This window comes from Hyperolius riggenbachi, chromosome 6, assembly GCF_040937935.1.
Source record: "Hyperolius riggenbachi isolate aHypRig1 chromosome 6, aHypRig1.pri, whole genome shotgun sequence".
NCBI classification, from domain to species: Eukaryota; Metazoa; Chordata; class Amphibia; order Anura; family Hyperoliidae; genus Hyperolius; species Hyperolius riggenbachi.
Window position 1 is genome coordinate 303,798,215 of NC_090651.1, and position 14,357 is coordinate 303,812,571.

A 14,357-nucleotide genomic window follows, 5' to 3' on the forward strand; every position below is an offset into this window, starting at 1 on the left:
GGTCCCCCCCTACGCCGGAAGTGCTTGACTTAACGCTAGTGCATGCCTACGTTACTGCGTGGCTTCTGCAGCAATTTAAGTCGGCCCGGAAGTCATGTTAGTCTATGGCGACGCAGTTCATTCCTAGGCCAAATGCTACTCTTGTGGTATTCCCTGAAGGTCTGTTTTGGGAAATACGGTGCGGCGGGCTCGACCCACCGGATATGCCAATATGCAGTGTGAAACCAAACATCTGGTTTCGAGCGACCCTAATACACAGACAATAGGATGGGTCACAGTCCTGGAACCACTTCAGGAAGAATATTCTTTATGCTGCCGGTGCTGCGCCTCACTCAGGTCACCCCCCCTGAGAATCAGGACATGCAAACAGTAAAGAGGCGGCACACAAATGGCTTGCTAATTAAAGCATGTATTGATGGTGGAGCAACACTACACGTTACGAACCTTCACGGTTCTTCATCAGGTGTGAAATGAACCCAATCACAACACCCACATTTATAATGGCAAAAAACACAGCTTGGCTAGGGGGCGTGGTGGTCATTAACTAGACATTGGCCACTCCTTACTATCACAACTACAAGTTCATTGCATAAACTCATTAAGTCTTCAAATTCTTAAATAGATCAAATATAAATGCATATAAACATTACAAAATTACAACAACTACAAAATGTAATTTATATCATTATTTCTAAAACAAAAACACTGTCACCATGAAGGCACTCAAAAAAGGCTACCCTTCTAGTAAACACTGTAACTGACCGTATTCCTAGGGCACTCCACTAGGGCTATTGCTTCAAAAAGAAGCTCGGTGGATCAATCATCTGGATGTGATACATCCAAGAGGGATGAACGAGCATGTGCAGTGGAAATGCTTTCTGTAATGTCTTTTGTAATTGTGCTATAGAGTATTTTAATGCTAGTGGTGTAATTAACAGCAGATTTGAGTGGTAGTGACTATGGTTACATTATTCACCTTTCTTTTTTTTAGGTCGGTGTCCACGGGTAGCCCTAGTGGAGTGCCCTAGGAATACGGTCAGTTACAGTGTTTACTAGAAGGGTAGCCTTTTTTGGAGTGCCCTCATGGTGACAGTGTTTTTCAGAAATAATCATATAAATTAAATTTTGTAGTTGTTGTAATTTTGTAATGTTTATATGCCTTTAAATTTATCTATTTAAGAATTTGAAGACTTAATGAGTTTATGCAATGAACTTGTAGTTGTGATAGTAAAGAGTGGCCAATGTCTAGTTAATGACCTCCGCGCCCCCTAGCCAAGGGGTGTGGTTTTGTGCCATTATAAATGTGGGTGTTGTGATTGGGTTCATTTCACACCTGATGAAGAACCGTGAAGGTTCGTAACATGTAGGGCCTGATTCACAAAGCGGTGCTAACAGTTAGCACCCTGGTGAAAAGCTCTTTATCACGCCTAAACTCAGTTTAGGCATGATAAGTTTAGGCATGATAAGTTTAAGCACCAACTGCGTTAGCACCGCAATGCACAGCTGATCAAAAGTTTTGCGCTAGCAAAGTCTGGTGCACTTCGCATAGAGTTTAATGGTGCTGCTTTGCGTGCTGGACTTTGCGCGCTATCTACACTTATATAAACTTATCACGCCTAAACTTATCACGCCTAAACTTATCACGCCTAAACTTATCACGCCTAAACTTATCACGCCTAAACTTATCACGCCTAAACTTATCACGCCTAAACTTATCACACCTAAACTTATCACACCTAAACTTATCACACCTAAACTTATCACACCTAAACTTATCACACCTAAACTTATCACACCTAAACTTATCACACCTAAACTTATCACACCTAAACTTATCACACCTAAACTTATCACACCTAAACTTATCACACCTAGGCCTCGATTCACAAAGCGGTGATAACCCAGTTATCACGCCTAAAAGACTTTAGGCGTGATGACCTTTTCACCACTGAGTTATCACCGATTTTTCCTGCTCTTCGCGCGAAGTTACCGCGCGTAAGCGCGTTCGCGCGTGAGTGCGCGCGCAAAGTCCCATAGGGCTTAATGGGAGCTTCGCGCGAAGCGTCGGGTGTTGCGCGCGCACTTACGCGCGTACGCGCGGCAACTTCGCGCGAGTTTCTTCTTATCATGCCTAAAGTGACTTTAGGCGTGATAAGGGCCTTTTCACCACGGTGCTAACACTTTGCACCGCTTGGTGAATCGAGCCCCTAAACTTAAAACGCCTAAACTGGCTTTTCACCAGCGTGGTGCAATGGTTATCACGCCTAAAGTCTCTAACTGGGTTAGCACCGCTTTGTGAATCGAGACCGTAGTGTTGCTCCACCATCAATACATGCTTTAATTAGCAAGCCATTTGTGTGCTGCCTCTTCACTGTTTGCATACCCTAATACACAGGGCTGCCAGAAACCTCTTCTTTCACTTGAGACAGAATGCGTAATGTACTTCGCCACAACTCTGTGATTTGCACTTTGCACATTGTCCCATGGGGGAGGAGAGGTTTGTCCTCGGAAAGGTAAGTTAATGAAAAAACAGGTGAGCAAAAAAGTGAATGTTTAGTTCACAATGGTATGGTTTTGTTTAAAAAAGTTTATAAATGTTTGCTGCTTGCTTGTGTTTTTTTTTTTTTTTCATCCATAACCCTTCCAGGTGGACCGAGCGACCGACCAACCAGCTGCAGCACTGATGGTGCATCCTGACAGAGGCATTGTGCGTCTGTCAGATTACACACAATTCGGTGCATGCAGCGCTGCAGGACGAGATTTCTCCTCCGCAGTAAAAAAAAGATACGTTTGCCGAGGCATATGAACTGAGGGGCGGTGTTGGAGTTCCTATGCTTTGGCAAGCACTTTGTATCAAAAAAAGAACTCTGGCAATGATTTGTTCATCCACATCGATCGGTGTGAATGGATAAATCGGGTTTGCCAGGGCATACGAGCTGAGTGGGTTTGGACGTTTTTGGGTGGCAGCTCCTATGTCCTGGCAGACGCCTTCCCCTCTTTTTTTTTTTTTTTTGAACATTTTTTTGGCAGATATTTTTTCATCCACATTGATTGATTGATTGATTGATTATTTGACGTTCATTTTTCCTTTCAGCCCAGAGTGCATTACCCGTATACCCAATATAAGGAGTATAGCAGAAACTCCTAATACTGGCCATACATGCAATGATTGCAGAGACCCTAAAATGCCAGGACAGACCCCACGAATGATGCCATTTTGGAAAGAGGACACCTCAAAGTATTCTGTGAGGTGCATGGTGAGTTCATAGAAGATTTTATTTTTTGTCACAAGTTAGCAGAAATTGTTGTTTTTTTTTTTTTTTTTCACAAAGAGTCATTTTCCGCTAACTTGTGACAAAAAAATAAAATTTTCTATGAACTCACCATGCCCCTCATGGAATACCCTGGCGTGTATTCTTTCCAAAATGGGGTCATTTGTGGGGTTTAACTGTCCTGGCAAGTGGGGGGTGCTAAATTGTAAGCACCCCTGTAAAGCCTAAAGGTGCTCACTGGACTTTGGGCCCCTTAGCGCAGTTAGCCCGCAAAAAAAGTGCCACACGTGGTATTGACGTAATTCTGGAGAAGTAGTGTAATGTGTTTTGGGGTGTATTTTTACACATACCCATGCTGGGTGAGAGAAATATCTCTTTTTTTACTCACAATTGTCCATTTACAGAGAGATTTCTCCCACCCAGCATGGGTATGTGTAAAAATACACCCCAAAACACATTCTACTACTTCTCCTGAGTACGGCGATACCACATGTGTGACACTTTTTTGCAGCCTAGGTGTGCTAAGGGGCCCAACGTGCAATGAGTACCTTTAGGATTTCACAGGTCATTTTGAGACATTTGGTTTCAAGACTACTCCTCACGGTTTAGGGCCCCTAAAATGCCAGGACAGTATAGGAACCCCACAAATGACCACATTTTAGAAAGGAGACACCCCAAGGTATTCAGTTAGAAGTATGGTGAGTTCATAGAAGATTTTATTTTTTTTGTCACAAGTAAGCGGAAAATGACACTTTGTGAAAATAAAAAACAATAAAAATCAATTTCCGCTAACTTGTGACAAAAAATAAAATCTTCTATGAACTCGCCATACTCCTAACGGAATACCTTGGAGTGTCTTCTTTCTATAATGGGGTTATTTGTGGGGTTCCTATACTGCCCTGGCATTTTAGGGGCCCTAAACCGTGAGGAGTAGTCTTGAAACCAAATGCCTCAATGACCTGTGGAATCCTAAAGGTACTCATTGGACTTTGGGCCCCTTAGCGCAGTTAGGGGGCAAAAAAGTGCCACACATGTGGTACCACCGTACTCAGGAGTAGTATAATGTGTTTTGGGGTGAATTTTTACATATACCCATGCTGGGTGGGAGAAATATCTCTGTAAATGGACAATTGTGTGTAATAAAAAAAAATGTAATTTACAGAGATATTTCTCCCACCCAGCATGGGTATGTGTAAAAATACACCCCAAAACACATTATACTACTTCTCCGGAGTACGGCAATACCACATGTGTGGCACTTTTTTTGCAGCCTAACTGCGCTAAGGGGCCCAAAGTCCAATGAGTACCTTTAGGCTTTACAGTGGTGCTTACAATTAGGCACCCCCCAACATGCCAGGACAGTAAACATACCCCACAAATGACCCCATTTTGGAAAGTAGACACTTCAAGGTATTCAGAGAGGAGCATGGTGAGTCCGTGGCAGATTTCATTTTTTTTTTTTTGTCGCAAGTTAGCAGAAATGGAAACTTTTTTTTTTTTGTCACAAAGTGTCATTTTCCGCTTACTTGTGACAAAAAATAAAATCTTCTATGAACTCACCATGCCTCTTAGTGAATACTTTGGTATGTCTTCTTTCCAAAATGGGGTAATTTGGGGGGTATTTATACTATCCTGGAATTCTAGCACCTCATGAAACATGGCAGGTGCTCAGAAAAGTCAGAGATGCTTCAAAATGGGAAAATTCACTTTTGGCACTATAGTTTGTAAACGCTATAACTTTTACCCAAACCAATAAATATACACTGAATGTTTTTTTTAATCAAAGACATGTAGCACTATGAATTTGGACAAAAATGTATACAGAAATTTTACTTTATTTGACAAATGTTATCACAGAAAGTAAAAAAAAAATCATTTTCATGTCTTTTTTGATGAATATAATAAAAACTAAAAATCGCAGCAGCAATCAAATAGCACCAAAAGAAAGCTGTATTAGTGACAAGAAAAGGAGGCAAAATTCATTTAGGTGGTAGGTTGTATGACCGAGCAATAAACCGTGAAAGCTGCAGTGGTCTGAATGGAAAAAAAGGCTCTGGTCCTTAACCTATTTTGGTTCAGGAACCATGCGCGCTACCGAGCGCTACCGTGGCCTCCCGGCCCGTGGTTCGTTAGCAAGGCAATCAGTGAATCGGGCTATGGTGCCCGATCACTGATTCCTCTCCCCCGCTGAAAAAGCTTCTCTCGGAAGCTGCGCCTTTTCTGTCTGTTCCCTCCTCGATGCGTCACTCTAAGCGTGTGTTACGCTTAGAGTGACGTCATGTAAACAAACTCATGGCCGCCATCTTGCGGCCAAAAAGTAAAACTACAACAAAAAGTAAAAAAAAATTAAATCAACACACAATTGCATTAAAAAAATATGGTTTACATCCCACCCTCCCAAAAATACCCAAATAAAATGTTTAATATAAAAAAAAAACATTACAATAAAAAAAAACATGTAAATATTTACCTAAGGGTCTAAACTTTTTAAATATCAATGTAAAGATGAAATATTTCTATATTTTTTTTATTTTAAACTTGTAAATAGTGATAGATGCAAAACGGAAAAAATGCACCTTTATTTCCAAATAAAATATTGTCGCCATACATTGTGATAGGGACATAATTTTAACGGTGTAATAACCGGGACATATGGGCAAATACAATACGTGAGTTTTAATTATGGAGGCATGTACTGTATATTCCTGCGTATAAGACTACTTTTTAACCCTTGAAAATCTTCTGAAAAGTTGGGGGTCGTCTTATACGCCGGGTGTCATTGATGCCGGGTGGTACGCCCTATCCTGTTACCGCCTCTCAGATCTCCCTGCTGAGGGAGCGCAATCTATTCTTCCATACCGCTCTGAACAGGTAGACAAGGAGAGCTGACCAGTCTACTTAAGGAGAGTTGACCAATGCAACAAGTCAAGTGACTATATACTGTTATATACTGGGTAACACATACAGTACAGCACCAGTATCTGTTCATACACAGCACCAGTACATGATTTTTTTAAAATTTTTATTTTAATTTGGTGTGCGTTGGAAGAGGGGTAGTCTTATACGGCGAGTATATCACAAACTCTATATTTTAACTTTAAAAGTTGGGGGGTCGTCTTATACGCACAGTCGTCTTATACGCCGGAATATACGGTATTATTTTAAAACTATAATGGCTGAAAACTGAGAAATAATGAATTTTTTTCCGTTTTTCCTTATTCTTCCTGTTAAAATGCATTTACAGTAAAGTAGCTCTTAGCAAAATGTACCCCCCAAAGAAAGCCTAATTGGTGGTGGAAAAAACAAGATATAGATCAGTTCATTGTGATAAGTAGTGATAAAGTTATAGGCTAATGAATGGGAGGTGAACATTGCTCAAGTGAAAACGACGGAACGCAAATGGCTTAAAGGGATACTTAAGTCAAAAATAAAAAATGTTTTTTACTCACCTGGGGCATCCCTCAGCCCCCTGAAGCTGTATGGTGCCCTTGCAGCCTCGCTCCGATCCTCCTGTCCCCGCTGGCGGCTACTTCCGGGTTCGGCGACAGCCGCCGACAGGCTGGGAACGCGAGTGATTCTCCTCGTTCCCAGCCGCTATATCACCCTCTATGCTGCTATAGCGTATATGTTATGTATATAGCGTATATGTTATATGCTATAGCAGCATAGAGGGTGATATAGTGGCTGGGAACGCGGAGAAACACTCGCGTTTCCAGCCTGTCGGCGGCTGTCGCCGAACCCGGAAGTAGCCGCCGGCGGGGAGAGGAGGATCGGAGCGAGGCTGCGAAGGCACCGGACAGCTTCAGGGGGCTGAGGGATGCCCCAGGTGAGTAAAAATCATTTTTTTATTTTTGACTTAAGTATCCCTTTAAGGGGCGAAAAGACTGTGGTCCTTATGTGGTTAAAATATGGCACAATAATATGAGCACACTGCACTCCAGCCTCTGAGTGCTATGCCACCAGTATCTGCAGAAGTCATTGGGCAGGAGCAGATAACTGGCAGCATTTTGGATAAAGGTGCCTATACATCAGGCAACTTGGCGGCTGATCGACCATCCGATTTATTTATTATAATCCCATCGGATGAAAGTCGGTTCCGCCAAGAACATGCCCAATCGACAATGTGACTAATTACGGGCTGAAATTGATCGCATTTATCAATCGGACTGGTGCTGTCCCCCCCAATGTAAAATATGCCAGGTAGAGTAAACTTTACCTGTCCATGTCCGCCGCTGGCTCCAGGCTCTGTCCACATATACGTGCCCCACATGGTTGCCAGCATAAAGTGGACGTGTGTGATGTCACACGGCCACCCAGGCATTCACTGGCAACCATGTGGGGTGCGTGTATGTGGATTGCAGATGGAGCCTGAAACCAGGGGTGGACATGGGCAGGCAAAGTATACTGCTTTGTCCACTTGGGAAGGGGGAGCACATTTTTTTTATTAGGGGGGGGGGGGGCTGCAGCGTCACAAGGCCAATTCTCGGGAAATTTTATTCTGAAAACAATCGGGAATTGGCCTGCAGTGTATGGGCAGACAACAGATATCTATTCGATCAGAGAGAGAAGTGTCTATTGGATGATCTGCCCATACATGATTTGATGTATGGGCACCTTCAGTCATCTTTAAAAGTACATTTTGGCTGACTTTCAGGTGCAAATACAACAAAGAGAAAGTGGAGTAGTTGCACAGAGCTGCCTATTACAAACCGGGTTGCTTGTTCTGGGCACTTGCTACAAGGCTACTCCAGTTTGGTTTGCACCCGACCTCATAAATTAGCACTTTATCCACAAACATAGCTACTTATTCACTAAAAGGAACCAGTGTAGAATAGTAATAGGACCAAAGCTCATTGGTTGGACATCATGTAGCCATTGTTTAGCTGTTAAGAGTATTATTTATTGTCCGAGCTGTATTTTTTACTTCTTCCCTTATTACCTAGGCTAGGACTGATTTCTTGCGTAAAAAGGCTCGTCTCTCATTGCCACATACTTCCAGTAGTGATGGGACTGCACTGGTAGAAGTGACAAGAGAAGCGGCCCATATCAATTTCTTCCAAGATGTTGAGGAAGGCAAAGGAACTACCCAAGGAAACAAGGAGTATGAGGAGGAGAAGCGCAAAGAAAAGGTTTGCCATAGTTTTGTTTTGCCACCGCATGGAAGAGTATCATTGTTTTCTAAAACTATTAATTGTCTTCTATTAGGAGAGGCAAGAAAAAGCATTGGGCATCCTCACATACTTGGGACAGAGTGCCTCAGAGGCTCAGACCTGTCGTCCCTGGTACCAGGAGGCCCCATCCCGTAATCGGGAAGATACTAAGGAAGCTACGAAAGATGAGAAGCTAAAACTAAAGATTGATCCTATGAATGAAATGGAAAAATACCTCCAAAAGAAAACTGGGGAGAAACAGAAGTATTCACATAAGAGAGAACATAAAAAATCTAAAGAGAAAAGGAAAGAGGAAGAGAGGTAGGTGTCTATCTATTTATCTATCTGGTCATGTTTACTAAAGTACCTATTCAGTAAGGAGTTCAAGGCAAGACTCCCTAACACTGCAGGGTGGCCCCCTGAGCACGTCGTAGTGGCTGCAGCTCTTGAGTCTAACAGTGCCATACAAATGTTCGGATTATTATAATATTAATAATAATAAAACCTTATTCCGAGATTGGACAGCCAGTAAATATGAGGTCACAACAGCCTAGCACTGCCCACAGAATGAAGCCCTGCCCACATAGGGTAGCACCACTCATATGCTGGAGAGATGGCCAGATGTTCAGCAGTGGACAGATTGGACACTGCTTTTAATAAACTGCTAATGCTGCAGGCAGAGAGCGTCAGCGTCTCTGGAGCAGTCATAAGATGTAAGCAACTAATCGCAAATGCACTTTTGAGAAACTCCGCTACCTGCAGCATACAGTCACCAGTAATATAATACAGTATAAATAACATCAGTCCCATGCATGAATCAAATGGGGGGGGAGAGCCGGGGCAAACCCAGGATTTTCAAGGGGGGGATTCCTGAAAGGTCTCCCTCAGCCATGCACAATACAGAATAATAATACGGAAGGACATCATGCTGGATACACGCAATCCAATTTCCTGTCTGATCGACCGACAACGGGATAGATCAGGAACAGTTTGAATACAGATAATAATGACAGCCGACATTGCTAATAAAGGGGAAAGTGAAGCATTCACACAGCAGGGCACAGTTACCCACGCTGCTGCTCCATGCTCTGTACCCACGCTGCTGCTCCATGCACTGTACCCACGCTGCTGCTCCATGCTCTGTACCCACGCTGCTGCTCCATGCTCTGTACCCATGCTGCTGCTCCATGCTCTGTACCCACGCTGCTGCTCCATGCTCTGTACCCACGCTGCTGCTCCATGCTCTCTACCCACGCTGCTGCTCCATGCTCTCTACCCACGCTGCTGCTCCATGCTCTGTACCTACGCTGCTGCTCCATGCTCTGTACCCACGCTGCTGCTCCATGCTCTGTACCCATGCTGCTGCTCCATGCTCTGTACCCATGCTGCTGCTCCATGCTCTGTACCCATGCTGCTGCTCCATGCTCTGTACCCATGCTGCTGCTCCATGCTCTGTACCCATGCTGCTGCTCCATGCTCTGTACCCATGCTGCTGCTCCATGCTCTGTACCCATGCTGCTGCTCCATGCTCTGTACCCATGCTGCTGCTCCATGCTCTGTACCCATGCTGCTGCTCCATGCTCTGTACCCATGCTGCTGCTCCATGCTCTGTACCCACGCTGCTGCTCCATGCTCTGTACCCACGCTGCTGCTCCATCCAAAGTCAACTGTAGCAGGGAAAGAAATAGGGCAGTGCTGCAGGATACCTGCAGATGTTCTGGTGTCTCAACTTGTGCCAGTTCCCAGACACTGGCCCTGGTCTGAGGGGGGATTCTGGGCAGCTGTAACCCCCCCCCCCCCCCCTGCGTTTGCCTCTGGGAGAGGGGGTTTTGGGCATAGATGGTAGGAGGCAGGGCTGTGGAGTCGGAGTTAGAGTCTGAGCAATTTTGGGTACCTGGAGTCGGTGGTTTCATAAACTGAGGAGTCTGGAGTCTAATGATTTTTGTACCAAATCCACAGACCTGGTAAATATTAGACTGAGTAGGAGCCATTTTGAGCACCTGTACTTGGTGGTTTTATAAACTGAGTCGTCAGACAATTTTTGTACCGACTCCACAGCCCTGGTGGGAGGCTTAGTGTCAGCATAGGGTTAGGTAAAGTATAGTAGCAGTAAATTTACCAATATACTACTATCTGTATTACCCTGTGCCTAATTGGAGTATATTGGCAGTTTTACTGATATTCTACTAGTGGCTTCTCCTAGTGCCCAAATTACCATGGAACCCTTTTTCAGTGCGTGCCCATCAGCTATTCTGCACATGCCACCCTTCTCTGTGGGCATCATTAACCACTTGAGGACCCACCCTTTACCCCCCCTTAAGGACCAGCGCTGTTGTAGCTGATCTGTGCTGGGTGGGCTCTGCAGCCCCCAGCACAGATCAGCGTGCAGGCAGAGCGACCAGATCGCCCCCCCTTTTTTCCCCACTAGGGGGATGATGTGCTGGGGGGGGTCTGATCGCTCCTGCCTGCTGGGTGTTGCGGGGGGGGGGGGGGCACCTCAAAGCCCCCCTCCGCGGCGAAATCCTCCCCCTCCCTCTCCTACCTGGCCCCCCCTTGGAGATCCGGGCTGCACAGGACGCTATCCGTCCTGTGCAGCCAGTGACGGGACGTCCCCTGTCACATGGCGGCGATCCCCGGCCGCTGATTGGCCGGGGATCGCCGATCTGCCTTACGGCGCTGCTGCGCAGCAGCGCCGTACAAATGTAAACAAAGCGGATTATTTCCGCTTGTGTTTACATTTAGCCTGCGAGCCGCCATCGGCGGCCCGCCGGCTATTCACGGAGCCCCCCGCCGTGAATTGACAGGAAGCAGCCGCTCGCACGAGCGGCTGCTTCCTGATTAATCAGCCTGCAGCTGGCGACGCAATACTGCGTCGCTGGTCCTGCAGCTGCCACTTTGCCGACGCGCGGTATGAGTGCGCGGTCGGCAAGTGGTTAATTGCTTTGTTGTGTAGCTCTGCTGTGGAAATAACAAATTCACTATTTCTACATGAGAGGCTTCTGCAGTGTGGTGGAGCTCTTATATGAAGCTGGTAGTATCTGCTTCCATCTAGCAAGGTTATTTCACAAAGGAAAGTCATAATAACCCTGTGACTAACAGGGATTAATTAGAGCTGTTAAAACAATTCTCTCTATTGACTGTTTCTCAGGCCATCGAAGCCTTCCATGGAACAACTGAGACAAGAACGCCTGAAGAGGGAAGCAGCAGAGCGGGCACGTGCCGAAGCATTGCTGTCTGGCAAGAAAGATCCTCCTAATTCAGAGCAGGAAATGGATGACAGAAAGAGACGTTACAACTCTCAATTCAACCCACAGCTTGCTCGAAAACCAAAACCACGAGATGAGCAGTGGAGAAATCTGGACTGAAGTCAATATATGGAATGCACAAGAACTTCTGGGAGTCAAGTTTCTCCTCGCACATGACAAATGTAGTTTGGAGTATCCCTGATATCAGGTCTCCCAGTTATCCCTAGTTTACAGCCTTCAGCGTCAGTTGTAACAGACATTACATGCTCCAATATCTCTCCATCCCTCCAATTGTTTGCCGTTTCCAGTTGTGCACACAAAGCAACTTCCCCATATGCACTCTGCCCAACCAAGCAATCAGCCAACATGTAATCACATAGGCCTCGATTCATAAAAGTAAGTGCGGTAGTTCAGAGAAGGGCAGGAAATTACCGCTAGCGGTAAAATGAGGGGTTTTGCTGTGAATTCATGGAAAAAATTCAGAGTGCGAGGTGATTGCGATAGCAGTCGGTAAGTGTGTGGTGCGGAAAGCTGTCAGTATAATTTGCCGAGTGCGGTAGTTTGCCGCTGACTTCCTAATGACAAGGTGCATGCTGGGTAGAAGTGGGCAGTTTTAGACACAAGTGACTTATAATAATATAATTTAATATATATATCTCTATTATTCTTATAAATGATCTAACTCTGTACGATTTCTAAAAACCTGGGTGATATTGCAACCACCCTTCTATCTCTGTATCCTTAAAAATTCCATTGAAAGGCCTCCATTTGTCACCTAAAATGCTACTGAGTGGAACAAACTCGCCAGGTCTTTGTTGGCGATAACACGTTATTTATCACTTCCTTACTCCCCCTTTTTTTTCATGAATTCACTTCATTCAGTTTACCGACACAAACCAACGTTTTCATTACCACACTATTACCGCATGCGGTAAAACACACGTAAAAACAGGCATAATATTTTAGGAATCCACTATCAATAACATACCATGGGGTAATTTACCACTTTGGCGATAACGCATGCGGTAAACGTTTATGAATCGAAGCCATAGTGGGAGGTCTGGCTATTTGCATAGAGAGAGAGTCCTGGATCTGATACCCCGAGGAAGTGTCAGGAAAAACTAAATTATAAATCTGGTTTCTGCAATATGATCACAAATCTGCCGGATTGTAGAGTTTTTGTGCAGCAGTAAGGACCACGCTTCTCACTGCATAATCTGCACCATCCACAAGCAAAGCACATTGCACAGCAGATGCCCCTCCTTTTTACTCACACACTGCTTACAGGCACAGACTCACCTTTATACTCACAACAGTGTGGACTGGCTAGTGTGAAAGGAGCATTACCCTTTCTGATGGTGGACAGTGGACTCTTACCCCAGTATTGGCTTGGCAGTCAGTGGGGTCTTCCTCCCCCATCAAAGGTCCTTTGCCACTGCAGCTTAGTGGGAAACTACTTGATTTCACTTCTTTTAATGGCAGAAATCAGGCACTTTGAAATTACCTTAAGAGCCCTTTTACACTTACCACGTTGCATTACTCTCTTCTACCGCAGCTCATTGCAATGGCCATTACAGGCAATGCAACATGATATGCTGCCTGCCATGCTCTGGGTAAAGCAGAAGCTGTACTGTGTTACCATGCGACTCCCATGGTAATCCCAGAAGTGCCATGTTCTTTTCTTTTTTTTTTGCCCTTGGGTCACAAACTAGTGGATAGGCTGGACACACATAAGACAACTCAGACCATGGTTTAGTGCCAATGCACTTTTTTAAACAGGTTAGAAGCCTCTTTGAAAACAGTGGTGGACCACCAATGACAGGTATTGTGTGTTCTCCCATCCACCGGTTATTGTCTTACAACATGCAGGCAAATTTCAAGTACCTGCGGCCAGAATGTTTTACCTTTCACAGGTTTTGTGTCCTGAACGGCACAGGCTAATTCCCCAGTGGATTAAGTTTCCACACAGCATTATTACCTAGTTACGGTTCTCCTTCCCTCTACTTACATGGCTGCTCTGCTAAGGCATTGCATCTTCAAGAGTGAGCCCTTGTTCACTAGGGCCAATGAGACGCAAGTAACTCCCAAATTGATACAGAATTATACAAATACATGTAGCTTGGAAATGGCCCATCAAATCCCACCTCAGCTATATTACATTGGTCTTGCTGCATAATTCTGGAGCAGCTTAGAATTCTCCAGGCCCACCAAAAATCCCCCCAATTCATTGGGCCATAAATTTATCGTTGCTTCTCACACGTGAATAACTTTTTTTTTTTGCCACAAATTAGGCTTTTTGTGGACAATACTTGTTTTCAGTAATTACTTTGTTTTCTATGCATTTTAAAAGCAAAAACAATAAAAATACAACATCTCCAATTCCATCCTCTACAGTTGTAAAATAAGTAATGCTACTGTAAAAAACAACACCCATTTTATCAGCCCTTTACTCCCAGCTATCGCAACATTTAAATTATGTTCCTAGTACAATGTATGGTGTCAGTATAATATTTGGAAGTAAAGGTGTATTTTTCCATTGCAATTGTACTGAAATGACAGTAATACGGTATACCTGCAACATACATATTAAACAGTTGAGTCCCTAAGGCAAAAAAATATATATTTTTGCAATAGCAGCATAGTGGGCGATATTGTGGCTGGGAACGTGAAGAATCACTCACGTTCCCATG

General features: G+C 44.4%; 1 protein-coding gene across 1 annotated transcript in view; it reads left to right on the forward strand.

Moving 5' to 3' along the window:
- LENG1 (leukocyte receptor cluster member 1) overlaps nt 1-14,046 on the forward strand; it is a 33,076-nt gene extending 19,030 nt beyond the window's left edge. Inside the window, exons 2-4 of the mRNA XM_068241226.1 lie at nt 8,216-8,401; nt 8,478-8,743; nt 11,571-14,046. Coding sequence (XP_068097327.1) covers nt 8,216-8,401; nt 8,478-8,743; nt 11,571-11,787 — 669 coding nt within the window. The 3' untranslated portion in view covers nt 11,788-14,046. The remainder of the gene's footprint in view (nt 1-8,215; nt 8,402-8,477; nt 8,744-11,570) is intronic.
- Nucleotides 14,047-14,357: the final 311 nt, after the last annotated feature.